At 38.9% G+C, this 26,788-nt stretch overlaps 1 protein-coding gene across 8 annotated transcripts in view; it reads right to left on the bottom strand.

The window, feature by feature from the left end:
- Nucleotides 1-13,061: 13,061 nt before the first annotated feature.
- LOC101735730 (uncharacterized) overlaps nt 13,062-26,788 on the bottom strand; it is a 139,130-nt gene continuing 125,403 nt past the window's right edge. For 2 of the 8 annotated variants that reach the window (XM_012697788.4, XM_062676549.1), the window contains exons 14-28: nt 26,498-26,630; nt 26,008-26,150; nt 24,519-24,669; nt 23,470-23,874; nt 23,227-23,328; nt 22,300-22,816; nt 21,518-21,861; nt 20,821-20,931; nt 19,816-19,964; nt 19,078-19,203; nt 18,582-18,701; nt 17,572-17,667; nt 17,161-17,249; nt 16,570-16,719; nt 13,062-15,620 (exon numbers count right to left, since the gene is read on the bottom strand). In XM_012697788.4, the coding sequence (XP_012553242.3) occupies nt 15,463-15,620; nt 16,570-16,719; nt 17,161-17,249; nt 17,572-17,667; nt 18,582-18,701; nt 19,078-19,203; nt 19,816-19,964; nt 20,821-20,931; nt 21,518-21,861; nt 22,300-22,816; nt 23,227-23,328; nt 23,470-23,874; nt 24,519-24,669; nt 26,008-26,150; nt 26,498-26,630 (2,794 nt within the window). In that variant the 3' untranslated portion in view covers nt 13,062-15,462. The remainder of the gene's footprint in view (nt 15,621-16,569; nt 16,720-17,160; nt 17,250-17,571; nt 17,668-18,581; nt 18,702-19,077; nt 19,204-19,815; nt 19,965-20,820; nt 20,932-21,517; nt 21,862-22,299; nt 22,817-23,226; nt 23,329-23,469; nt 23,875-24,518; nt 24,670-26,007; nt 26,151-26,497; nt 26,631-26,788) is intronic. The other 6 variants (XM_021346144.3, XM_012697792.4, XM_062676552.1 and 3 more) reach the window with 6 other exon arrangements.

Below are 26,788 nucleotides of genomic sequence, written 5' to 3'. Positions count from 1 at the left end.
CAGAGGGAGAGTCAGATCGGCCGTACAACCACGCCCTACAAATTTGTGTGCTCAACTGCCTGTGTTTTTTTTGTAATATATATATTTTTTAACTGAGACACTAGTGTTTTGTTTTTTCGTAAGGGAAAGACTAAGCAGTTGTCGCATACTGTGTCCTTACTAACTTATTTTTAAGAAATCCTGCTACTAACATTTATATGGATCATTATCTGAAATAAAATAATTTAATAATAATAATAATTTATTGTACACCAAAACAATAAACAATGCGAAATATTAAATACAAAAAAAAAGTACAATTGGCGGTCTTATCGCTAAGAGCGATCTCTTCCAGACGACCATCAGGCGGAGAAAAACCCTTTTGGAAACGATTTTTATTGCAATTAATTTGCAATTTTTGATTGAAATTTTAGATTTTAGTTAGTCGGATATGATTATTACCAGTAGACGTGACATACAACAACTAAAAGGATGCAATACTAATAAATATTATTCTCACAAAAAATAAATTTTATGTTATTGTTATATCTTATTGTGAGTCATCATTATCGTGTCGTGCGATAGTATAGTCGTACAATAATAGAATGTTACGCGCTGGGGTTCAGGTAAAATAAAAATTCTACCGAAGTACAAATTAAAACTCTATTAGCATTTAATACACTTAAAGATCAATTTAAAATTCTCAATTCACTTCTTCCGCTTCGCTTCAGGTGATCCGTTTGCTGTTTCGCTTCGAGTAGAATCGCTTACCAACTGTCATCTCTGTCTCTGCAAGGCTTCTATAGTCGACTAATCACCCGCTTCGCTGGGCATTTAAAATTAACATTATTATTTATTGTCATTATTATTATTATTATCCATTAAGTACATGTATTTTCTACACGGATACCAAGTTTCAAGTCAATCGGATGCATGGTTCAATAGTTATAACGGAACATCCGTAAAAACCACTAGATTTATATATTAGTATAGATACGATATTATCCCTTGAGTTATCGAGAACAATCTTGACAAGTCGAGTAGTTTCGATTTGTGTTTCCGCTATATGATAATAGATGGCGTGGCACTTCTCGACCGTTCTCGATCTTTTCTGCTATTCGACAATAGATGGCGTTGCTCTCAGGGGCGTAACAAGAATAATTTAAACTACTTATACGGTTTTATTTCGCATTTATTGCTGTCTTACCCTCAGTTTCTAAGGCCTTTAGTTGTCGTGGATAACAACTTTTAGTAATATTAAGACGGTGGTTTTGATTATTATTTTAAATGATGAAATGTTGTTTTGATAAATATCACAAAATGAAGGGTAGACTCCGTAACGCCACAGTATAAAATGGCGGTACGTGGACAGAGTCGTGGCATTCCGTGTCAGACAGTCATTCCGTCCGTCTCAGTCAGTGAGTCTCTGTCAGTCAGTCAGTCAGTCAGTCAGTCAGTCAGTCAGTCAGTCAGTCAGTCAGTCAGTCAGTCGGTCTGTCGGTATGTGCAACGAAACTGTCGGTTTATCCTGTCATTGTGAAAGTTGTGTGTGTTGAGTTTCAATAATTACTATTGAAAAGTTTTATTGACTAAACTGAGTTCAATCGAATACGAGTGATGACGAAACTACCGCTCAGCCATCCCTGACGTGTGCCGACATATATATAATATGCATCTCTCTTATCGCTCGCGTTTTTACGTACCTATTCGATTGAAAACCGTAGTTGCAATAAATAACCGCCAATTTATTATTTCTATGATTAAATAGCCCGGAGCACGCGACTAAGTTGTGAGTCTTGATTTTATGTAACGCAACGAACATGCGATTTTTACATAAGTCTCTTTGCGGATTAACTAGTAGGTCGCCAATGCAACTGCAATTCGTATATTGACATTTCACGAATACGTTTTTTTTATTTTTTATTTATTGCTTAGATGGTTGGACGAGCTCACAGCCCACGTGGTGTTAAGTGGTTACCGGAGCCCATAGACATCCACAACGTAGACGCGCCACACACCTTGAGATACAAGTTCTAAAGTCTCAGTACCTATAGCTACAACGGCTGCCCCACCCTTCAAACCGAAACGCATTACTGCTTCACGACAGAAATAGGCAGGGCGGTGGTACCTAGCCGCGCGGACTCACAAGTGGTCCTGCCACCAGTAATTACGCAAATTATAATTTTGCGGGTTTGATTTTTATTACACGATGTTATTTCCTTCACCGTGGAAGTCAATCGTGAACATTTGTCGAGTACGTATTTCATTAGAAAAATTGGTACCCGCCTGCGGGATTCGAACACCGTTGCATCGCTTCAACACGAATGCACCGGACGTCTTATCCTTTAGGCCACGACGACTTCAAGGATACACGACTTCTGTCACACGTCGAAAGTATTCTATTTGAGGTTGTCGTATCAAGCGATGCTGCTATGTCGGTGCTCGAACCTACGTACCAGTGTGCTTACAGTAACTAAACATTAATAGAATCATTACGTGCGTCCCTATAAGAACTAAAATAAATATATTTCTCGAATGGTTTCTTTGATACTGTCGTATAAGTACACTTCAGTGTGCGCGAGTTTTTTAACGTTCTCGATAACGTAAAAGTTAACTCTTAGTTGTATGCAGTTGGAACAGCGCCCCTAGCGGCAAACGTACGCAAAGGTTCCAAGTCCATACAAAGTTTTTTTTTTTTCCGGGCCGGGGCCGAACCTCCTACGAGGTCCCCGCGCATAAGGGGCGCGCGGCGTATGTGAGACTCAACGATCTGCAGGTGTTGAGAGCAGATCGCGGGCCCAAGGATTTTAAGGGCCCACCCACTAAACGACTCCCCTGCACTCTTACACCCGACGTCCGATCTCCGTCCGGGGTCAGAACCCGGTCAGAGTAGGGGGGTTCCCGCGGTCAACACTACAACCAGACACGCGGCGCCACCCCGAGGATGCCCGACCGACGGGTCGTCGAGGCGATAGTCGACGACCAATGACGTCGGTCTCCGCGGTACGGCGGCCCTACCAGGCCGCCCGGGCGGTGCCGCTGGTGTTCCGGGATAGCCCGCTGGGCCAGAACCAGCGTGCCGGGTCGGAACGCAATACACCGCCGACCGGGTTGCTCTTCCACAGTATGTTCGGCGACGACAGCGACGACGAAAATGCGGAGCGCATCGCAGTTCGCAGCCGCCGACGCGTCGTCCCGTCCTCCTGGTGCCAGCGCGCTAGAGTGACGGTAGCGTGCGGCGCAGCCTCAACCCCCTTAGGTCGCCCCTTGATCATCACCGGGAGGAGACTGCCTCCTCATAGGGGTCGGAGCTAGACAAACGCCCTCCTCCGGCCCCCAGCCCGGCGGCGGCGGCACGGCGCCGAGAGGGAAGAAGAGCTCTCCCGTTCCGCCGCCTCCTTCTGCGAGATGGTGGACTCGCAGAAGTCAAGTCCATACAAAGTTGAGTTAACTTTTATGCTATCGAGAACGTTAAAAAACTCGCACTGAGCAGACAGTTTTTCTAGCGAAATACGTACTCGATTCACGTCCACGGCCGACTTCCGCGTCAAAACAAAAAGTTCGTGTATTAAAATTGAAATCCGCTAAATTTATGATTTGCGTAATTACCATACAATTGGAACATAGTTGTCGAGTCCCAAGGCGGGTGTCGGTATTCATGGCGTATTAACAAAAACTAGTGGTCCCGCAGTAGTCGAAATTCGACTATAATTAATTGAAATTATAAGTATGAACATTATTAAAATTGAAAATTACTACAGCTATTTACGAATAACTATTGGAGCCAAGGAAAGAGGAAAAATAAAACTATTTTAATTAAGCAATTTCTTTTTCCTATATTCCTTAACTAGCGGCCCGCTCCGGCTCCGCTTGTGTCTTTAACAAAAATTTCAATTATATTTGACGTTATTTTTTTTTAAAAATAAAATAACAGTTATTGCGGAATAACTATAATAGTTAGACATATGCTGTTGCGACACATATTGTAAATAGTAATGTGTTCTACAAAGTTGTAGTATATTATTTTATTCTATCATCAATAGTTTTCGCAGGGCACGCGATGTAAAGAATATTTTAGGTAATTTATTTACACCTTGGGTTACATTATTGGAGTTTTAGTAAGGATTCCTAAATTTTTTTCAAAAAAGATGTCACTCGGGAATAGTGTAGCTTCCAAACAGTGAAAGAATTTTTTAAATCGATTCAGGAGTTTCGGAGCCTATTCAATACAAACAAACAAACAAATCTTTCCTCTTTATAATATTATTATATTAAATTCCTTAATAAAGGCTTTATGAAGTAGTCGCTTTTAAATTACAATAGTGTTGTTCTAAAGCAAACGTGTTTTGTAAGTGATATTGCTATAAAAATATGACTGACACATATTGATAAAGAACAATGAGTTACTGTTTTTTTTTTTGTTTTATTACACTAGTTAAATCAGTATACAATTAGCCAATAGTATAAAAAGCATAATCATATATTTCTGGAAGCTACTCCCGCGGCATTTGTCGCAAGTTGTTGATACTACGCCAGAAAACTTAGGCGGTGTGTCAAGAACAACTGGTTCCATACCAAGTTTCATCACAATCGGATGAATGGTTTAAGTAATCAGAAGAAAAACTTATGTACATGCAAATGTTACTTTTATTGTGCATTACATACATAGGTGTAGATGCTGAGTTGTGAGTTGCTAGGGCACACTCAGAATGATACTTCAATTATATTTATTTAGATGCATATCGACGCTTGAAAGGCAAACGTGACTAAGCGACAATAACTGCTTTGTACATAAATGATAGGCAATAACCATATTTGATGCGCAAAAAAATATATATTTCTAGGTCTATTAAAATCATTTTAATCCTACAGCTAGATTCGTTAAAATATAATTTTTTTTTGGCATTTCAACTTTAAATTAGTCTACTGTAAAGTTCACGCATCGTCGCTTAGTCACGTTTGCCTTTCAAGCGTCGATATGTGTGTACATAGGTAAGTCCCACTTTTATGAGTGATTCGAATTAATAAAAAAAGTGTGCGTCTCTGGACGCCCGACAGAAGTGATATCACTAATTTAAGTTGAACTATTTAATAATGAAATTGTTTAATTTGACAAAAGTTTAGCTTATTACTTAAATTATATGTATATTAATATGATAACGTAAGGAAAATTGTAACATAAATTGAATAACATATACTTAGTCTGGCCATAAATACTGTTACAAAGGAAAAAAGAAAATTTCTATTGCAAATAACATTTATTACTTTTACAGTGTGTTACTTTAATACATAAATATAAAACAATTTAAAGTATAAAAAGCTTATTCGAAGTGGTCTCCATTGGCTGCAATGGTCTCCATTGGCTGCAATGGTCTCCATTGGCTGCAATACAGTCCTTTAAACGTCGAGGCCAGTTATCAATAGAAGCACGCACTCTTTCCATGGGAAAATTTTTCACTGCCAATCGTACAGATTGTTTTAGGGACTCCAAATAATCATGGCGTTTAGAGCAAGCCGTACTCTCTAAAACTGACCATAAATCATAATCCAGCGGATTACGATCGGGACTAGACGACGGCCAGTCTTCAGCTCTGATGAAGTCCGAAACGTTCGTTTCCAACCAAGACTGCGTAGACCGAGCTTTATGACCTGGCGCCAAGTCTTGCTGGAAGGCATGGTGTTGTTAAGGGGCTTCACTACCTTCTCAATAATGGTATCTTTATACACTTGTGCCGATGTTTTGATACCTTTTTCACAAAAGTATAGCTCAGTCACTCCTTCATAGCTAATATCCCACCAAACCATCATTGAAGTCAGATAATGCCCACGTTGCACTCTGTCGACTGGTGCTTGAGATACCTAAAAGCACCGTTAGTGGATCGGGAGGATCCGAAATGACGTGTTTTGGACGACGTCGACTGCTTTTCATTCTGTCCGCAGAATGTAGTTACCGGCGGCCACGATGAGAGGGTTCTCGTGTCGTGCCGCTTTGTCGAAGTGGAGGCGGAGAGAAAGAAAAACAAAACTATAATCTAAATATACAACTTGTTTAACTGATTTTTCGATCGCATCAGATCAAACTCAAATCAAAGATCGGTCCAAAAGCGCTAGGTTTGACTAGTAGGTATTTAACAGAAATGTGAACATGTAAGAAATTTTACACAAATCATAATGTAACTTTCCAACGTTTTTACGATAGGAACGAACTTTAAGTATTTATTAAGCTGAGATTATACATGACACATTCAGAATGCTATCATTGAAACATCGTCATCTGGGTACCGTCCAAAATCCTGTTTCTACCAAGAAGGAGTCCTATGTAGGGTACACATGGGTCAATGATGATGTCATTCGTTTATCTATGTAAATTGGCAATAAAAAAAAAAAACAAGTTACTGTTTTAAATACTGATTCAAATATCGTGACTCAGGTCTTAAAATAGTTAAGAGTAATGATTGAAAAGCGGAGACGTAGTTTTACTGGTGGTAGGACTACTTGTGAGTCCGCGCGGGTGGGTACCACCACCCTGCCTAATTCTGCCGTGAAGCAGTAATGCGTTTCGGTTCGAAGGGAGGGGCAGCCGTTGTAACTATACTGAGACCTTAGAACTTATATCTCAAGGTGGGTGGCGCATTTACGTTGTGGATGTCTATGGGCTCCAGTAACCACACCAGGTGGGCTGTGAGCTCGTCCACTCATCTAAGCAATAAAAAATAAAAAAAAAGTTTTGTTGGAATATTTTAATAAAACCCTTTTATACGTTATGCTAGGCTATAAGTTTTCATCTCTCATTTGAGTGGTTATCATATTGTAACGGCTTAAATATTACTTACCCGCGGCGAATTCCTTATCAATACCGTTTTAGTTACAGAAATTCAGAAAAGGTAGAGATACAGTAGCAGGTATGATGCGGTGTACAATTAATAATTTATTATTGAAGAACATGCATTTAATATGAAATCACTATAACATGATTTATATACCAATATACTTACGTACACATCATAAATCAACAGTATGGAAATGATAAAGCCTATACAAACAGACAGCAATAAGCAGATAAGTAATGTTCCATCACAATTCTTTTAAAGCAGATTAAAGTATAAATAGTCTAAGAAAACTTCAGAGATGTCAAGGGACACCCGGATGGAACGAAGTTCCTTTCGATTAATTAGTGAAGGAATTGTATTTTTTTTAAAGTTATAATAATAAATTACGGCATTATGAAGAAGAAAAAAACAATACTATGAACTAAATTACTATTGTTGAAACGCTATCTCGAGAAACTGTACTCATTACGCGGACCAATCGGATACGAGCAATGTCACGCGATAAGCGCCTACACGTTGATTGGTCAGAATGACGGATCTAAAAAGTGTCGTGACAACTTTTCGTAAGAATTTTTTCCGTCTAGCCCCCTTTCACAACGCGCGATAAGGAACTTCGTTCCAAAAAAATAGTTTAGAAGATAAGTGCTCTATTAATATAGCATTGAATATGATTATGAAGCACTGAACATTTAATAAATTTAGTGCGGTTACACCGTGTGCACAGGTGTACGTTAAAAGCGAATACGATTAACATCGATGGCTTGATGTCACACGTTCTTGGAATTACCTTGTTCAGGGCTGCTATTTATAAGTTGTAGAGTTTAGCCATCACACAACACAAGACATTTGACAGATGCCTGAATCTCGCTTACAATATTTTAAATATATACAAGTTCCGAACAACAAGATTTGGACCACATGAAGTCAGCGTCGGAACGGTACTTCGATAAGCCTATGCGTCATGATAAACGCCTCATCGTTGCCGCCGCTGACTACTCCCCGAATCCTGATCACGTAAGAGCCAGTCACCGTCGACGCCCTAGATACTTCCCAAGGGATCCTTCAGATCCACGACCCTTGCAATAGACGCCTTCAACTCTAGAAGCAGGCTTAGGGGCCCGATCCGATAGTAAATTCATTCGTGAAGCAGTAGCTCTTGAGTTGTAAGGTCTCCTGTGGAAGCGCTCGGTCAGCTGTTAGCAAATCTTCAAGCACTTAGCCTCAGGTGGGCCGTGAGCACGTCCAGCTATCTAAGCAATTAAAAAAAAAAGATTACACTTGTTAAATAACAAGCTGTTTTGTAAAAAAAATCATTGGCATGTAGCGTTTTTGACAACCCTGACATCACTTAACCGGGGTGTGGTAACCGCGGAATATGTTTGTGAACCGTTTTCACACTTCTGTGTAAGGATGGCTTAGTTATCTGGCTCCGAACGTGATATTACGCTGAAACATTTTAGTTCTAATAGCAAATACTTACGATTGTTTTAAAATAATGAGCGCTTCAAGTCATATACGTTACTTTGTTTGAGTATTTAAAGGCTTTAAAATAACTTGAACAAGATCCATTATTTACAAACTTTACAAATCACTTCGGTTTGCGCGAGTCGATAACAGGGATTCGAAATGGGATAATGATTTAAAATTTACTTTCCAAATTTACTTGATTAACATTAGATTATTCTCTTATGATAGCGGACACACCCACTGAGTTCCTCATCAGATCTACTCAGAGTGTTCGGCGTGTGGCGGCATTTACGTTGTAGATGTCTATACGAGTAGGTTCCGGTAATAATTTAAGACCAGGTGGGCTGTGAGTTCGTGCACTCATCTAAGCAATAAAAAACAAAAAAGCTAACCTATTGCGCGGAGTTATTCATCAAATTTTGGCGAGTAGTGGACGTGAATAATTTACATATTACTTTGTAGTGGAGTACTTCGATGCTCGAAAAGGCTATCTTGTGATGAGATAATTATTATTACAACGAAAGCATACGGTACTCTCATTATTGCTTCTTTATCTTGCAATTTTACCCGGAATAACGTCTAATTATGTGCCAATTTATCCTGACTTTTGGGGTAAATTTTCTGCGCCGGCAACACCGTCCCTTAATTTGAACTTCAGTCACTCACGTGTTAATTTATCGAATCATATTTCGAATACTGCATGCACACTTTTCGTGACTGAGTTAATCTTGAGTGAATTGCATAAAGTTAAATTTTGTGTTTTATCGTTCAATTCAATTGGTTACGTATATCCGGCTTTGGAATGAGCTCCCCTCCACGGTGTTTCCCGAGCGCTATGACATGTCCTTCTTCAAAGGAGGCCTGTGGAGAGTATTAAACGGTAGGCAGCGGCTTGGCTCTGCCCCTGAAATTGCAGACGTCCATGAGCGAAGGTTACCACTCACCATCAGGTGGGCCGTATGCTCGTCTGAATATACAACAATACAAAATTAAAGATGTGGTGTCGTGGGACACCAGGTAGGCACGAAGTTCCTTCGGCTAATATAGAATCGACACAATTTGCAAAAAAAGAAATGGTGCTCAATTTTATGTAGGTTTTCTTGGTTTTTCTCTTAAACTTTGCTGATTAGTTTTTATTTAAGTACGGGAAAGTATTTAGGAAATTCAGTATTTTAGGAAATAATAAATTACGTAAAATAAAAAAAATAGTAATTCAAATTATCAATTAAAATAACAAAATATATCTCTTTATTTTTGGTTGACAACATAAAATTACATAGAAATAGAAATAATTACTAAATAGAGAGAGAAGGGATTAGAGAACAAAAAGAAAGAAGGAGAAAGAGAAAGGTATTATACACTACTCGCTTGTGTATGCGACTGTCGTGCCTGCGCACGTCTCATTTAACGGTTTTATTCCACGCACTTTTTTCCACGGATTTATTCCACGCACTTTTTTCCACGGATTTTTTCTTACGGTTTTACAATCACATTTTTTCAGTTCGGTCGCGCAGCAAAATCCCTATCCCCTCCAAGCCTGCCGTAAGGAAATTCGTTCCAAAAAAAATCGCAGTTAATTTTGTTTTTCGGTATAATTCCGTATTATGTTCGTTTAGTATAGCCGTTGTGTCGAAGCCCGGGCGTGTATGTATTTGTAGTTAGCATAGACGACAAGTATTCGGCGACCGGTTCGCCTTGGAAATCCCTGATAATTCATCGCTCATAGACACGCGAATCATTAAATATATTTTTATATTCAATTACGGTTTTATAAATCTGCATTGTAAGCATAAATTGATCGATAAATTTTAGTGGTATTCAAATAACGTTTCTTTCAATATTGAAAAAAAATTAACTATTTCTACTTAATGTATTTTGAAATTTACGCATGTACGGCTCGTCTGTTTGTTAGTAGTCGCTCGTGGGCAACAGCAATGCTAGTTAGAGACATAAATCGCCGCCTAAATCATTGATGTACCACTTATGTAACTAATGAATATAAAATCAATCTTTAAAAGGAGTACCAGAGGCGAGGCGTCTGGATTTTCGACGTGTATAGTAGAAAATAATGAAGAGCCTTAAATAAATAAGCTTGAAAATGTATAACTTAAAAATGCGTCAAGTATACATATTTAAATGCATGCAACACTCAGTCGCATTGAAAGAAGTCAGTTTATTCACTATCAAAATCAGGATGTTAGGGATAGACAAATTGATGCCATTTGTTACAGTTAATTTAGTTGAAGATCAAATGTAGATCATTTATTGCCAGTCCCTAGTTGCAATTATTATCCAACTAATTTACGAAAGATTAAAATTAGGATAGTGTTTAGTTTTTAATTTTTTTTATTGACCTTGTGGGCAGACGTGCATATGGCCCACCTGATGGTGAATAGTTATCGTCGCCCATGGACTTCAGCAATGCCAGGGGCAGAGACAAGCAGCTGACTACCGTTAAGTATTCTCCACAAGCCTCGTTTGAAGAAGCACATGTCATAGCGCTCGGGAAGCACCGTGGAGGGGAGCTTATTCCAAAGCCAGCAACGTTCCAACTGCATGTAAATTTGAATTAACTTTTACGCTATCGAGAACGTTAAAAAACTCGCTTTTTTTCCTACCTAAGCTGATGGTCCTGAGAGACCATTTCAGCGTAGTATTAAGTAGGTGAGCTCGCGGGGCTCAAGCCGGAAGTTTTGCTAACACTGGCCCTAGCAAGTGCAGTGCTTCGCAGAATCTACCACCGGATAGGAAACGGGACCCACTGAGAAGATCCGGCGAGAAACTCAGTGGGCTGTGTCTGTGGGTTAATTTACTTCGTCGCAAGCGACGGGATCGACGGTAACGATGACCGGTGCTTTTAGGTACTCCAAGCACCGGATTCCATAACAGATCTCTTCCGGATCCACTTACCGGTGGATCCTCCCGATCGGAAGGATCTGTAATGACGTGTTTTTTGCGACGTTGACTGTTTACCATTCGATCCGCAGGATCGGGAATCGCAATAAGCACACAGCAATCCTTCAATCATAAAAAAAAGATCATAAGGCCATTCTAATAATGAGTCATCTTCGTTCATACACGGCACCAGAGGCACGGCCTAGCCACTGTTTAGCATTAACTCTCATTTGAAATCACATCATATACTCACTTTCCACTAGGCGGCCTAAATTGTTGTCTCCGAGATGGTGAAAGTGTAAACAACATCGGTTTGAAGAGAAGCGCCTTAAAAAAACGTATGGCAATGTTTTTGTTAAGTACATAGATCGTGTGAATTGTGAATATTGCACTGTTATCTACTTAATTCTCTGGACCGAAAATGCTGTTATATATTTTATGATAGCTAATAACAATTTGAGCATTTCATACTGCCAGGTAAACTGTCAATAGTATCTTGAAAATTGTTTTTTCTTATTCGTTACCATAGATGACACATTTAATATATTTGTTACTTAACTTTTTTTTTTTTTTATTGCTTAGATGGGTGGACGAGTTCACAGCCCACAGTGGTTACCGGAGCCTATAGACATCTACAATGTAAATACCGCCACCCACCTTGAGATATGAGTTCTAAGGTCTCCGAATAGTTACAACGGCTGCCTCACCCTTCAAACCGAAGCGCATTACTGCTTCACGGCAGAAATAGGCAGGGTGGTGGTACCTACCCGTGCGGACTCACAAGTGGTCCTACCACCAGTAAATCTCTGTTATATGCTGAAAATTAAATATCTGTAACTGGAATGGAAACTGTGAATTAATTAATTTATCTATTTGTTCAAACAAAACACAGACAGAACCACTAAAGCAAATTGGGAAACTTTAAAAAAAGGAACCTTAATTTTCCAATATTCGTATAACATAGATACTAATTCTTTATGGTTTTATAATTATTATTAACCTCTCCCCAGTGCGCATCAAAATTTATTATTGCACCACCAGTCCAAAGTCCGCTCAGCGGACTTTCCACGTAATGCGCTTATGTGCATGTCAATTAATTTATTTCTTGAAGTGTTTCCTGATAATAGGCCCAGCACTCATAATTTCCGATTAGAATCGAAATTTCTGTTTCTACTGTGAAATCATCTATTTCTGTGGGTATTCGATAACAAGCTTGTTTGGTCTACATACTTTTTAGCGTTGTACGATATTTGAAGAATGAAAAGAAGAGCATTATTTGTATTTGCATAGTAATACAGATGTTGAATGGCTATACTATTGAGTCAATAGTATTGACACATCGTCCTACATTAACAACTTACTTAATTTATGAGTTGTTCTATGTAAAGTTGGTTTACGGACGATAGTTCTATGTGATAACGTCAGTAGCAGAACTATTCGAATTGCTAGCTCTGACGTCACGTGAGACGAGAGATAAATGTGTCACAAGCCAACGCTTGGGCCGATCGTGCCTCTCTATCGCTTGTTGCGCGCTCTCGCTTGCACACTCAAGCTCATGAAACGTGACACTTTTTCGTGCGTGCAACCAGTGTTAATCTATACTAATATTATTATATAAATCTATAGTGGTTTTTACGATGTTCCGTTATAGCTTCTGAACCATGCATCTGATTGACTTGAAACTTGGTATCCGTGTAGAAAATACATGTGCTTAATGGATAGGCTAATATTTATATGAATGTTGGATTCCCTACACCAGTTGCGGGGGTGTTAATGATGAGAATCCTTGTGGGGGTGAGAAATAATAATGTTAATTTTAAATATCCCAGCGAAGCGGACGGGTACAGCTAGTCGATTTATAAGAATCGTCAAAAATAAAATACATTCACATAGGATAATCTCATTTAATTCCTAGAACTCATGAGGTAAACAAAACTAAATAATATTAAACCAATGTAATCTCGTGATACAAAAAAAAAACAGCCGCTCATTTTACAAACGGAAACGAATCCTGCGGGTAGTCTGCGCGAACACACATTCGCAACACAATCTCTCGACGCAGCGAACAAAATACTGCAGTAATTGCATTAATAATCAAGAAACATACTACAATTAAAGCTACGTACGTACTCTTAATGCGATTAAACTATCAAAGGGAGGAGTCAAATGAAAATAGCATAGAGATAGAGAGAGACAGAGATAGATCGAAACAAAAAAAATAATGTAAAATTAGTTAACAAAACAAAATATAACAATTTATAAAACGTATATATTGGGTATTGATTTACGAAATATGAGTTTATGGTAGGTTTTTTTTTTGTTAGAAATGTATGATGGATGACTCGTGGTTTATTCTGTGTGTTTGCAAATTTCATTTGCCGTACCATTTTATTTTTAATATACAAATAGCTACAAAATTAACGTTCTATTATTTTTATAAAAATATCAATCATTATTGTCTGTCTTTTTGTTGCATTAATTTTTTTAACTATCAAGATTATTAATAAAGGGACAAATAATGACAAATTGATGAGTTTAGGTGTTTTGGATTTTATGGAAAAAAAAAACTATTTCAAACATTAATTACATTATTTAAAGAATAAAAATTCATTTACTTCGTCTTGAGACGCTCGAAAGAGTCTTCAAATAAATCTATTATAAATATATTGAGAATAATTTGTGACTATAACGTTATGGCACTACAACGAAACGATTAAGAAAATTGAAGGAACAATAAAAAAAAAATACACTGGGAAGTGGACAGCTTAGAAACTGAATAACTTACTTATTTAATCAATATACATTGATGGTTTGAGTCTGTGTTGCCAATGCAAGAACAACACGTGAGTTATGGTAGAAAATAGTGCAAGTGACTTAATAATAGGAACAACTGAAGTGCTTAGTCTAGTAAATACTGATTACTAATTAAGAGTTCAAAAGTGATTTGCGAAGGAAAAACATCCCCACGCCAGCGGCTTAAGGTCGTATATTCAATAACTTATCCGATGTTTTTATGTTTTTTACGCGATCAGTTTCAGATGGGATTGCTTAGAGTAATCGATCTTAAAATTATAGTTTAAACGTTGAGGGATACATGTAATGTTAAAATTAATTTTCACTAAGAACTAAACTGGGCGCTAGGAATATTATAGGAATGCAAAAGGTCTGAAGGATGTTTCATTGAGACTAATACTGTTTCATAGACAACTAATTAAAAAAAAAAAAAGATACACTTACAATGAATTTATGGCATTATATGGCTACCTCATGAATTACCAAAATTAGCACTCTCTTTTCACTGTACATTAGTTCAGTATGATTACACATAATATTTTATACCATTTTGTTTTTTTATTTTTTATTTTTAACAAATACATTCCTTTTTCTAACATATTTTATATAATCCTAATCTTATTTACATCGAATTTTTGTTATAGAATTGACATTTTCTTTTTAATTATAATATTATTATTAAATAGCTCTCCTATTAAATATATTTTTTGTATCTCTTTTTGATTCTTAATCTTAAAATCACTTTTAGAATTTTTTTACGTTTACACTTGTTCGTGTGCGGATTCTAAGAACTATTAAATATTATTTGCAATAGTTTCTGACAGTAATAAATGTTTCTACGTAATCATTTACCACCAGAATCTACTGGAAATGCATAATATTGTCATGACATTAACGGTACAGGCACAAACCGGTGTTTTTAACCCAAAAAATAAATTTGCCCTAATTTTTCGACAAGTCTACATTAATAATACTATTCGTAAAAATGTCTTTTTTTATTGGGGGGGTAATAATAAATATAAATATTTTTTCTCAATATAAACTAACCTAAGATTGGTCAGGGTTTAGGAAATACACATTTTATAAGAACATGCGTTAGTCTATAACACACACGCTTGTTTTCCATACTTTACTACCTAAATACACACTTGGCATGTAAATACTAGTTTTCAATACATATATAAGTCATAATAAATTGCTTTATGTTTTAACATTCATAAGATTTACGGTTTTATTTGGCACATGATTTGCCACTTATTTTCGGTCCATAATTTAATTTGCATCTAAGGCACGATTTTATTGAGGGACACACACACATCTACGTAAAACAGTCACTCATATAAATCTAAAAGTTTTTTTTTGGGAGATTAGTAGAAAAAAACTACTAAACTCTCGTTACTGTTTTAGTACGAAACTTGTAATCGTCACTTTGGCGATAGACGTGCAGTGTAATTTTCCGATTTAGTTTCAGATACAAATTTGTGAGTATGACTCTTGGTCAGTTGGTGCCGCTGGTCGAGGGTCCTAGATTTGCTTCTTGATGTTTGTACTTGTGTGACGTCATCTGGGAGAGGCCAAGCACAGCGAAACCGCACTGAAGACAGTGATAGTGGGTTTGCTTCTTACTGTGAATACATTGCGGTTCGTATCCACAACCTGTGAACAAAGATCATGTTTAGCTATCAATTTACTACTACGTCGTTGTGGCCTAAGGGATAAGACGTCCGGTGCATTGGTTTTTTTTTTTTATGCCTTAGATGTGTGGACGAGCTCACAGCCCACCTGGTGTTAAGTGGTTACTGGAGCCCATAGACATATACAGCGTAAATGCGCCACACACCTTGAGATATAAGTTCTAAGGTCTCAGTATAGTTACAACGGCTGCCTCACCCTTCCAACCGAAACGCATTACGGCTTCACGGCAGAAATAGGCGGGGCGGTGGTACCTACCCGTGCGGACTCCCAAGAGGTCCTACCACCAGTAATTACGCAAATTATAATTTTGCGGGTTTGATTTTTATTACACGATGTTATTCCTTCACCGTGGAAATCAATCGTGAACATTTGTTAAGTACGTATTTCATTAGAAAAATTGGTACCCGCCTGCGGGATTCGAACACCGGTGCATCGCTAGATACGAATGCACCGGACGTCTTATCCTTTAGGCCACGACGACTTCACGTGCGCGATTTGATCGATGCATTGAGCGATGCATCGGTGTTCGAATCTCGCAGACGGGTACCAATTTTTCTAAGGAAATATGAACTCAACAAATGTTCACGATTGAAAACATCGTGTAATAGAAATCAAACCCGCATAATTATAATTTGCGTAATTACTGTTAATAGCACCTCTTGTGAGTCCGCACGGGTAGGTACCACCACCCTGCCTATTTCTGCCGTGAAGCAATAATGCGTTTCGGTTTGAAGGGTGGGGCAGCCGTTGTAACTATACTGAGACCCTAGAACTTATATCTCAAGGTGGGTCAATCAACAATTTACGTTGTAGATGTCTATGGGCTTCAGTAACAAGGCTTCATCTAAGCAATAATAAAAAAACTTCATGATGAAGCCATAGTTAAAGCTATATTGATTATTAGTTTTACCTTTGCTGGGCGGAAATTTCTCGAAGCCTGCCGCTTGAATGGAATCGAGCTTCTGGTGCTGGCGACGATGAGCGACCACTTTGTTTGTGTCCGTGCAAACGAAGTCGCACTTGAGACAGTGGAAATGCGATGCCTTGTTCTGGCCTGTACCTAGAAAATATATTTGTTAATAAATGATTCCTGTTGTGTACGAAGTTGAGGGTGTAAATGACAAAAAAGAAAACGGTAGGCGGCGGCTTGGCTCTGCCTCTGACATTGCTTAAGTCCATGAGCGACGGTAACCACTCGCCATCAGATTTTGACATTTCCAGTGACGCCTCAATATCACAAAATACCGTCTTTAAGTTGGAAAATTTATTTTTGCACAAATCAATTAAAATTCTAAATAACATTTTAGATTAATCAACTTAATCATTTATCATGTTTTTTTTATCGAAACTTTAAGACACGCAAAAGTCATTTATTAAGTTGAATAATTGATTATCGTTGAGACATTGATTAGGTTCCTTAGGTCTCCAATTAGCGGGATATTATTGCGTAGGCCGTAAGCACATTTGTTCACTTTAGTTAATTAATTAAAGCAAATCGCACCGAACGTGGAAGCATGCGGACACTCCGGCCTCTGACAATAGACGTTGGCTCTGTATTGCTGGAAATCACCTCCCATCAACGTGTCCAATCTGCGAAAATGAATTATTATAAATGAAAATCAATTGAGGAATTATCATTATTAATTTTGAAATAGGAAATAGGAATAGAAATAGGCAGGGTGGTGGTACCTACCCGTGTGGACTCACAAGATGTCATACCATCAGTAGGTAGTTCTGATGCTCTCGTCAAAATGCCACAATCTATGTGTAATTATGTGACTTGGTAGATTTATTGCAGCTATGCCATTTGTTTTTATATTATGTATTACTTATGTAAGAGGAACTCAATTAATTATTGTTAAAAAAAAAACTTCATCAGTAACGCTAACAATATTGATTTTTTATGACCTACCTCTCATGTCTGGCGGTGTGCTGCACGAATCTGGTCTTGTCACAGAAGGAATATCCGCAGTCCTTGCGAGTGCAGTGGAAGTGAGTTTGATGTTCCCTGTTAATAATTATTTAGTACATATCAAAATTTTATGAGTTCACGGTAGTTTTTGTAGTTTCTTAAATCAGCGCCATCTCTCGACCTTTATGTTTTTAGAGTTGTTTCAAAGTATTTTCATGTTGTTAGTATTACATTTTTTTTGATACTACTATATTGAATTATTTCATCTCCATTGCAACGTATTTGCTGGTATCGAACATAAATTGTAACATTTTACTGTTTTAAATGATCAATTATAGATGTCGCTGAATAAATGAATGAACATAAGTGAATAGATACTTGTTTAAAAAAAAACCATTTAGCTTTGAACACGATTCATCATCATCATTATCCTTCTCCCAGTCACCTGGAGTCGGCGCAACATGTTTTCTCCTTCCATACTCTTCTATCATATACCATTTCTTCGCTCACTCTCCTCCTACCCATATCGTCTTTCACACAATCCATCCATTTCTTCTTAGGTCTACCTCTTCCTCTAAATCCTTCCACATTCATAGTTAACACTCTCTTAACAACCTCATTTTCATTCCGTCTCATCACATGTCCATACCATCCCAAACGTGCACTCCTCAGCTTCTCTGTCACAGGTGCCACTTTCAGACTTCCTCTAACATATTCATTCCGTATTCTATCCATTCTCGTTACTCCACACATCCATCGCAACATTCGCATCTCTGCTGCATGCAATCGCCTTTCATCCGCCACTTTCTTTGTCCAACAAGCTGATCCATACAAGACGGCAGGCCTTATTAACACGATTATAGCTAATAATAATTGACAATGTCAAAACATGCCTACAAAGGATCGATGTAAGCGTATCCAATTGATTTTTGTATTGTTACGTCTTTATTTAATGTTTCGAACACTAGTTAAGTTGTAATTGTGCATGCTTCGTAGATTTAGTTGCTTACCTGTATCCGCAGTTTTGATAAGCGCAGTCCTCGTTGAATCTGAATCGCAGGTAGCCCTCGGGGATGGGCTCGTCCTTCAGTACGCGCATGTGTGGACCGCGGGCCGTGTGCGTCCGACGACTGGAATGCCAATAAATTAATGAATATTAATGAGTTCATGGTAATAATTCGGATGGTTTTTTCTTAAGTCTTTTGCAAATACATATAAAACTTGTTTTTTTTTTCTTTCAGAAGTTTCAGTAAGGTGTAGTGTAATGGGAGTCAGCTCGGGTAGGTATCACCGATCTACCTATTTATGCCACGAAGCATGTATTCCGGTTTGGACGAGGAGACACCGTTATAGAATACAGTTGAAACATCCTCCTAATGCTTAAAGATGCCATGCCATATCCATGGTGCCATAAATAAATTTAACACAAGCTACCGCTTTCCAATTTTTGTTATGGCCCGCTTAAAATAATTGCACGTTGTTTTTGAAAACCTACTAAACACTCACGATTTAGCGATCATTTCGGCTTCCTTGTCCATCCCGGGGTGCAGGCCGTGTCCCTGAATGAGACTTTGCTCAAGTAGCAGATCCGGTGGGTACAGCATCGTTGGGTAAAGCGGAAACGGAGGCCCGCTGCGAGCGAGAAATGTTACAATCAGATTATCGTGATCTTGACTTAGCACTCATGAATGATCTCAAAGACTTTAGGTATGAAAGTAGATGATAATGGGATTAGGGGGTTGTTCTAAAAAGACTTGGATCGACTGTGTGTAAGAGGATATGCAAGAGAAGAGTGGAGTGCAGAGATGACGATGTATTGAATGGAATAAGCGGACATGCTGTCCCAATTACAGAGTGGGATAAGGGCAAGAAGAAAAAGAAGAGTCTAGGGTTTAGAAGCAATAGATATGTGTTTGATCAAGACTTGGATGGACTGTGTATAAGAGGACATACAAAAGAGGAGTGGAGTCCAGAGATGACGACGGCCTTAATGGAATAAGAAGACATTCTGTCGTTATCACAGAGTGGGATAAGGACAAGAAGAAAAATAAGAGTCAAGAGCTTAGTTAAATAAAATGTATTGAGGCAGCCGATATACAATACTTGAGACAATAATTGAGATTAAGACCTCGTGTTTCAAGGTAAAGGAACTTACGTAGCCCAGGGACTGCTCTGCTCTGCTTAATTAGGATATTTACGCAATAAAACTAGTTATTAGTTAAACGGTTTGTTGAGGAGACTCACCCCTGAGAGAAGAGGGCCACTTGAGCCAGGCCCGGCAGGCCCGCCAGAGAGGCTGTGTACTGCTGCTGCATCTTCAGCTGGTCCTGGAGACTGCCCTTCCGGCCCCCGGCTAGGTACTGCTGTAGGAGGAGACTGTGGACAGCTTGGACCTGAAATAAAATATACGTTACACGAATGGCTTCCATAATGAGAGGAACATTTTATAAATTTACGTAATTATTGGTGGTGGACGAAAGAAGAAGAAGCTGTCTTAGGAGCTGATGGATCGACAAAATAATAGCAACATTTTTTTTTTTTTATTGCTTTGATGGGTGGACGAGCTCAGAGCCCACCTGGTGTTAAGTGGTTACTGGAGCCCATAGACATCTACAACATAAATGCACCACCCACCTTGAGATATAAGTTCTAAGGTCTCAAGTATAGTTACGACGGCTGCCCCACCCTTCAAACTGAAACGCATCACCGCTCACGGCAGAAATAGGCAGGGTGGTGGTACCTACCCGCGCGGAGTCACAAGAGGTCCTATCACTAGTAAAAAATGGAGAAGCAAAGCCAAAATATGGAAAAATTGAGTAAGCTGGACGAGGCTTATATCTGAATTTTTCTATTCCATTCTCTTCTATCAGCCGTCATCTGAACACTCACTCCTCTCTCTCTCATATCGTCATTCACACACTCCATCCATGTCTTCTTCGGTCGACCTCTTCCCCCTTTACCTTACACTACTATTTCCATACATCTTCTAGTCACATGCATCTCCTCTCTACTCATCACATGTCCATACCCACGCTGTTTGGAAACAAAATGGGTTTATTATTATTGCCATTATTGGTGGTGGGATGTCTTATGAGGCTGCACGGGTAGGTACCACCATTTCTGCTGTGAGGTGCAACTTCACGTGAACTGCCACAAAAATGCCTTTCAAGGTAACGTTTGAGTATTAGTTGGGTCGAGAGGTGGTGCAATCCTGGCAATAGCAGCAATACAATATTGGTCGGCAGCTACCTGATCAGCAGGGTTGGGTTGTCTCTGGCTGGGTGAAGGGGCCTGGCTTGCTGATGAAGAAGCCGTCGAGGGCAGAATCGATATTTCAGGATACTCCCTCTCCAACGTCTCCTGAGTAAAACATTAATAAAACTACAGTAAGAAACTGGTAAGGTATATCTATAAATTAATACGTGAAGCAAAAATTTTGTAGCGCTTTCTACGAAAATTACGCGGACGGAGGAGTATGAAATTACCCACACTTATAGAGAATATAAAGAAAAAGTGCAGAATGATAATTTTTTTTAATGATGCAAAAAAATAAATTAAATCAATAAATAAAAAAATTACACACACTACTATGTATTTGACACACACACGCATGCATACTATTTGCTTATTGTCAAACTTTTCTTATTGCTTATAGGCTGTGGTCTAATTGAGAATAGATTAAATATTGTTTTTGTCTATAGTGTAGTCTTGGCGAAATTATTGTTATTATAGAAGTCTTTGACAATAGAACCATAGTAGTGTACAAACTTATAATTTCAATTAATTATAGTCGAATTTGGACTACCGGGGGTCCACTAGTAACAATAAATTTATTGATTACAAATTAAATCTTAAAATAGTTTTAGTAGAAGTTTAGATTTGACTGCTTTGCTAACTGTATGTCCGATAAATTTGAACCTATTTACTTTGGTTTTGGACGTCCTACCTTAGTGGCTGCCAATCCGGCGGGCGCTGACTCGTTGTTACTGTGCTTCTTCATCATATGACTGAACAGTAGCTTCAGGTCTACATACGCCTGACTACAATGAGGACAGTGATAGTGGAGGTTCATCCCTCCAGCAGACTTGTTCAAAGGACAGGTCTGGTCGTGGCACGAGGGTGGTATAGTCGGTCCCGTACTCTTGTGAGGTTCGAAGGCCTTCTTCTCAAAGTCTACGCGAGGCTTGAGGTCTTTCGATGGAGACGCATCGTAGATGCTCCTCGGGGATGGAGAGGAAGCGTTGCTTCTTAAATGTGACGACGGGTAAAACGTGCCCGTCGCTTTTACTACTGGAATAAATATTTATTTTATGATTAGTTATGTCGCTGTGAGCTTTACTCATCTTTAAATATATTGGCTTGGTGGACGAGCTCACAGTCTATGTGATGCTAAGTAGTTACCGGAGCCCACAGGCATCTACAACGTAAATGCTGTCACACACCTTGAGATATGAGTTCTAAGGTATATAGTTACAACGGCTGCCCCACCCTTCAAACCGAAACGTCATTACTGCTTCACGGCAGAAATAGGCAGGGTGGTGGTACCTACACAGACTCAGAAAAGGTCCTACCATAAGGCTATAAAGTCATTCTTGAGCCATTACTAGAAAATTTTCATATCAATCGATTGATTTGACAAAACTAACAATTCAAATATACTAGTTATCCAATTAAACATGCCAAACATTGCATTTGTGTGCTGTAAATTTTTCACGAAGTAACACTCACCAGAAACGTTATCTTGTTCCCTTTCGAATTCGCTTTTGATTGTGAAATTCGTTGCTGCGTATATATCGGCCTCTTTCGTCGAACCTACACTGTCCACTGACGCTCTCTCTTTTAAAGAGTAATCTCTGGCTTCTTCGAAAGATTTATCTTGTTCGGATTCACTCTTGATGACAGGAGTGCCGCGTCCGTGCTTATGCGTTGCCAGCACGGAGTACTGAGTTATGATAGCCGGGCAATTGTTCCCTTGGGCGCAATGGAAGTGGGACCGCAACTGGTTCTTGAAGCAGCTTTTCCCACCGCAATGGTCAAACGAGGGAAAGTGATCGAATCCGTCAATTAGGGGGGAGATCGAGTGAGATTCTCGCATGTGCGTCTCCATGATGGAGTAGGTTTCGCCAGAGAAGCTGCAGTTGAAACAATGCAAGTGGATCCTGGTCATTCTCAGTTGACAGTTAGGGTAATATTGGCTGCAGCCGTCCAAATTCGTGAACACCTCGAAATGGTGGAATTTGATGCGCTAGAAATGGAAACGAAGGTTTGAGGTTAAAATCGATTACACGTTAAGTGATATTCGTAATGACCGCTAAGGTTCGTTTGTGAAGTTGAAAGTTCAATCCAAAAAGTTATTAAGTGTATGATATTTCTTGCTCGGGAAAGTATCTTACCATCTCTCTAGCTCCCTCCCTCTCTCCCTCACAATAAAATCAGTATTTTTAAATACAGGATTCGAACTTATTGTATGAACTTTGGCTCGATTTTTAAATCTCTTTTGAATCTGTTTTACAAAGCACATCTATTGCAATATGGGTACTAGGTATTGGGTCGGTATTACTATAGCTTATTAATTGAGATAGTCAATATCAAATGTCCGTACCACTCAATGAGGATAAGCAGAGTGTTCATCAAAATGACTTTGATCATACTTACCGGAAATTCTTCGACCGTGGCGATGATGGGCGACGGTATAACCGAAGGCATCTGATTGCTTTTAGGGAGCTTGAATGACGTGAATATCGCTTGAGGTGTTATCTAAAAATATTAAGGAATCATAGATTTTACATGACATCGAAATCGATTTTTAAGTTATAAAATTGATTGTTCTTAATGTGAGGTTCGATTTTGTATCTCAACTATGTCTGATAGTGTTTTAATGAATTATTAGTTCCTTACATTGTCAGTCCAGACTTCGACAACTCTATTCTTCGGCGGCCTTCCTCGCTTCCTACTAAACATTTCGTCCAGGGAACTTGAGGGATTGACTTGCTGAGGCACCACTCCGGGATTGGGCCCAAGGTTAAGTTGCGCCTGCAGGTTTGGTGTCAGCTGCGGTCCAAGGCTCGGCGCCATTTGGGCCAATTGAGCCAAGTTCGGAGGGAGATTTGGCAAACTTGGAACTTGGCCGAGCTGGGCAGCCATGTTCGGATGTAGTTGAGCAGTTAGTTGAGGTGTGAAGTTGGGAGCGAATCTAGCCGCTAAGTTAGGGGACATTGGGCTGAGAATCGCATGCTGACGGTGGTGTTCTAGTCTTCTGAATGGATGCTCTTCGGACGACAAGATTACTGCACCGCAATTTTCCTGTTGAAGCATATTGGAGCTATTTAAAATTTGACTAGATCATGCTTCGTTGTCGGTCGGATTAACTTACTATCAATTACTTTAAGATATCTCATATAAGGAATTGGTAATCTATGCAGATCTGTATTTATTTATATACATACTCATAAAATCTAGTCAGCGTGAATTGTGACAGCAGTCCACTTAGTGGCCGGTAATTTGGTGAAATGTTAGTATGTACTGGTATTAGTTGAAACGATTTATCGTTGATATGTTCCAAGAATGAGCGATTATGAAACTGTAAAAAGCTTCAACTCAATCGGACAAACGATGCACGATCCATACATGACGAACGAACAAACATGCCGTTAAAAGCAGAGAAGACAATAGCCATTAACCAAATGTCTTAAACTTAACGATTTATGTTATTCTAGACTAGTAGAATAATAAACTAGACTACTGGTTTAAAAGTTTCACATGTTTAATGTATGATTGACTATATTGATTTTGGTTAAAAATAGTATATTGTTTCGCGTCCAAATCATTGAACAGACTTGGGCGAGATTCCGTATGGATACAGTTTAAGCCTTCAAAGGGTCTCCGCCCACGCGAGGCCACACGTAATGGACGCAGGCGGTGGGTAGTCGGCAAATTCAATAGCTCACCCAAGTGCAGTGGTAGTGCGTGATATCCCGGATGTGCTGACAGGCCGAGTTCCCGCACGGACTGCTCCTCGAGTACATCACGAAGTACGCCTCGGTCACCTGGTTCTGTTGTTCGTGTTCCATTGCGTGCTTCACCATCGTCGTGTGACAACTGATCAAGGGACGAGCGGACTTTAGCGAACATGCTGTGACTTATTGGCGGAAAGTCGAGGAGCGAAATTGTGTTTTTATTTTATTAACTACTATCTGACGTGGCAGACTTCGTAGTGCCTCAATCGATAAATAAAAGACCTAAACGTTTGTATAAAATAAACTTAAAACAAACAAAAGGAATCCGTTCAATGGGGGGACGTCAAAGGAAAAACAAAATTGTTATTTTTATTTAATTCCGTGCATTTTCATCTTTATTTACCTTTTAAACCTTCCCTGGACTTCTACAAATAATTCAAGACAAAAATTAGCCAAATCGGTCCAGCCGTTCTCGAGTTTTAGCGAGACTAACGAACAGCAATTCATTTTTATATATAAAGAAGAAGAAAGAAAGTTAAACTTTGAAAGTGTATAAATGAAGGAAAATGAGACCAAGCCATTGGACGTGGCTTCTCAGCTTCTTTCAAAATGTCCACTGAAAAGTCTCAACTAAGTAATCATCATTTTATTGATACTTTAATTCATCTCATCTTATCTCTTTTTATTTACATCCCAATTTATTAAGGCCTCAAATTAATCAACTTCATCACATTTCACTTCATATAAATTTTCTTAAAGAAACAAACTAAGTAGAAATAAAACTTGGCCTAAAGCTCTCGTTACTGGACCTTATAGTCTTCAAAACAATCTCGGTTATGTTTATAGATTAAAGTGCAAATTTTAAATATAAAAAAAAGTGTGAAGTTCAATATTGTTTTTGAACGATCTATTCACGAGATGTAAAATAATTTGAACATATAGTAAAAAAAAGCAAAAAAAAACTGTGTGTCGATTTATTTTTATGAACTTTAAACCGTTAAGTCGGCATATTGAGAACGACGAATGTTTGTGGGTAAACGAGCTCACAGCCCATCTTGTGTTAAGCAGTTACCGATTATTTCGCAAACAATATTATCCATCAAACGTGATTCGTGAACTAATAAGTACATATTTGGCATAATCGCTTTGCTCAATACGAGTATCTTATCTTTTAGGTCAGGGCTGTCCAAACACACCTTTGCAGGCTAATTAAATTTACTGAAAAAGCTGGAGGACCGCAGAAAAAAATACATATTTAAAAAAAAACGGGAATTCCTCTAAAAAATAATAAAAGATAACTTCACTTTTAAATTGTGTCATGGGAATGGAATGTTACAAGATTAAATATAAATTAAACCAAATATTGATTTTATATTACAAAGAATTCTATTAACCAAAAATATTTTCTGATTTTCTGAGCGCTGCTTCAGGGCATATCCACGGAATATCTAAAAAAAAACAAAAATGAAGGTAGTCTGACCTGTGCGCCATCTTGCATCCGTCCGCCGCGCAATGGTAGTGCTTGTTGAAGGCGCTACACTTGGTGCACTTATCGTCAGCATCCTTGCCCCCGGTGAACGTCTCAATGAACTTCCTGGATACCTCCTCGACTATTGCGGGGTTCTGTTGAAAATTCATTAGCATATAGCGGTAATTAAAAATCATATTATAGATTTATTTATTTTTTATTGCATAGTTGGTTGGACGAGCTCACAGCCTACCTGGTGTTAAGTTGTTACTGGAGCCCATAGACATCTACAACGTAAATGCGCCACCCACCTCGAGATATGAGTTCTAAGGTCTCAGTATAGTCACAACAGCTGCCCCACCCTTCAAACCGAAAGGCACTCCTGCTTCACGGCAGAAATAGGCAGGGAACCTCGCCATGCGGACTCATAAGAGGTCCTACCACCAGTATTCAGCATTTGTTGTGGATCTTCAAATGTGCAGTAATGTACCGTGAGACTTACGAAAGGAAGCGAGTAATCCGAGTCCATGATCTGATTGGAGATGTCATCGTCGATGTGTAGATTCCCGGGGGAGTACAGGCTGAGGTCAGCTCCTTGCTGCATCAAAGCCGATTGGATGACCGACGTCGGCAGTCTGAGGGAGATGAACTTGGTGCAGTGCAGAAAATTGCGAATCCTACCCACTTAGATACAAGAGTGTGCTGGCTGAAGTCAGCTTATCATTTTTTTATTGCCCTGTAAAAGTCATTATTGCTTCTCGGAACAAATCGACGGGGTGTGTAGAACTTACCC

The sequence above is a fragment of the Bombyx mori genome, chromosome 27, assembly GCF_030269925.1.
Source record: "Bombyx mori chromosome 27, ASM3026992v2".
Lineage (NCBI taxonomy): Eukaryota > Metazoa > Arthropoda > Insecta > Lepidoptera > Bombycidae > Bombyx > Bombyx mori.
The sequence above is the reverse complement of the archived record's forward strand: the minus strand, read 5'-3'. Positions and strand labels throughout refer to the sequence as shown.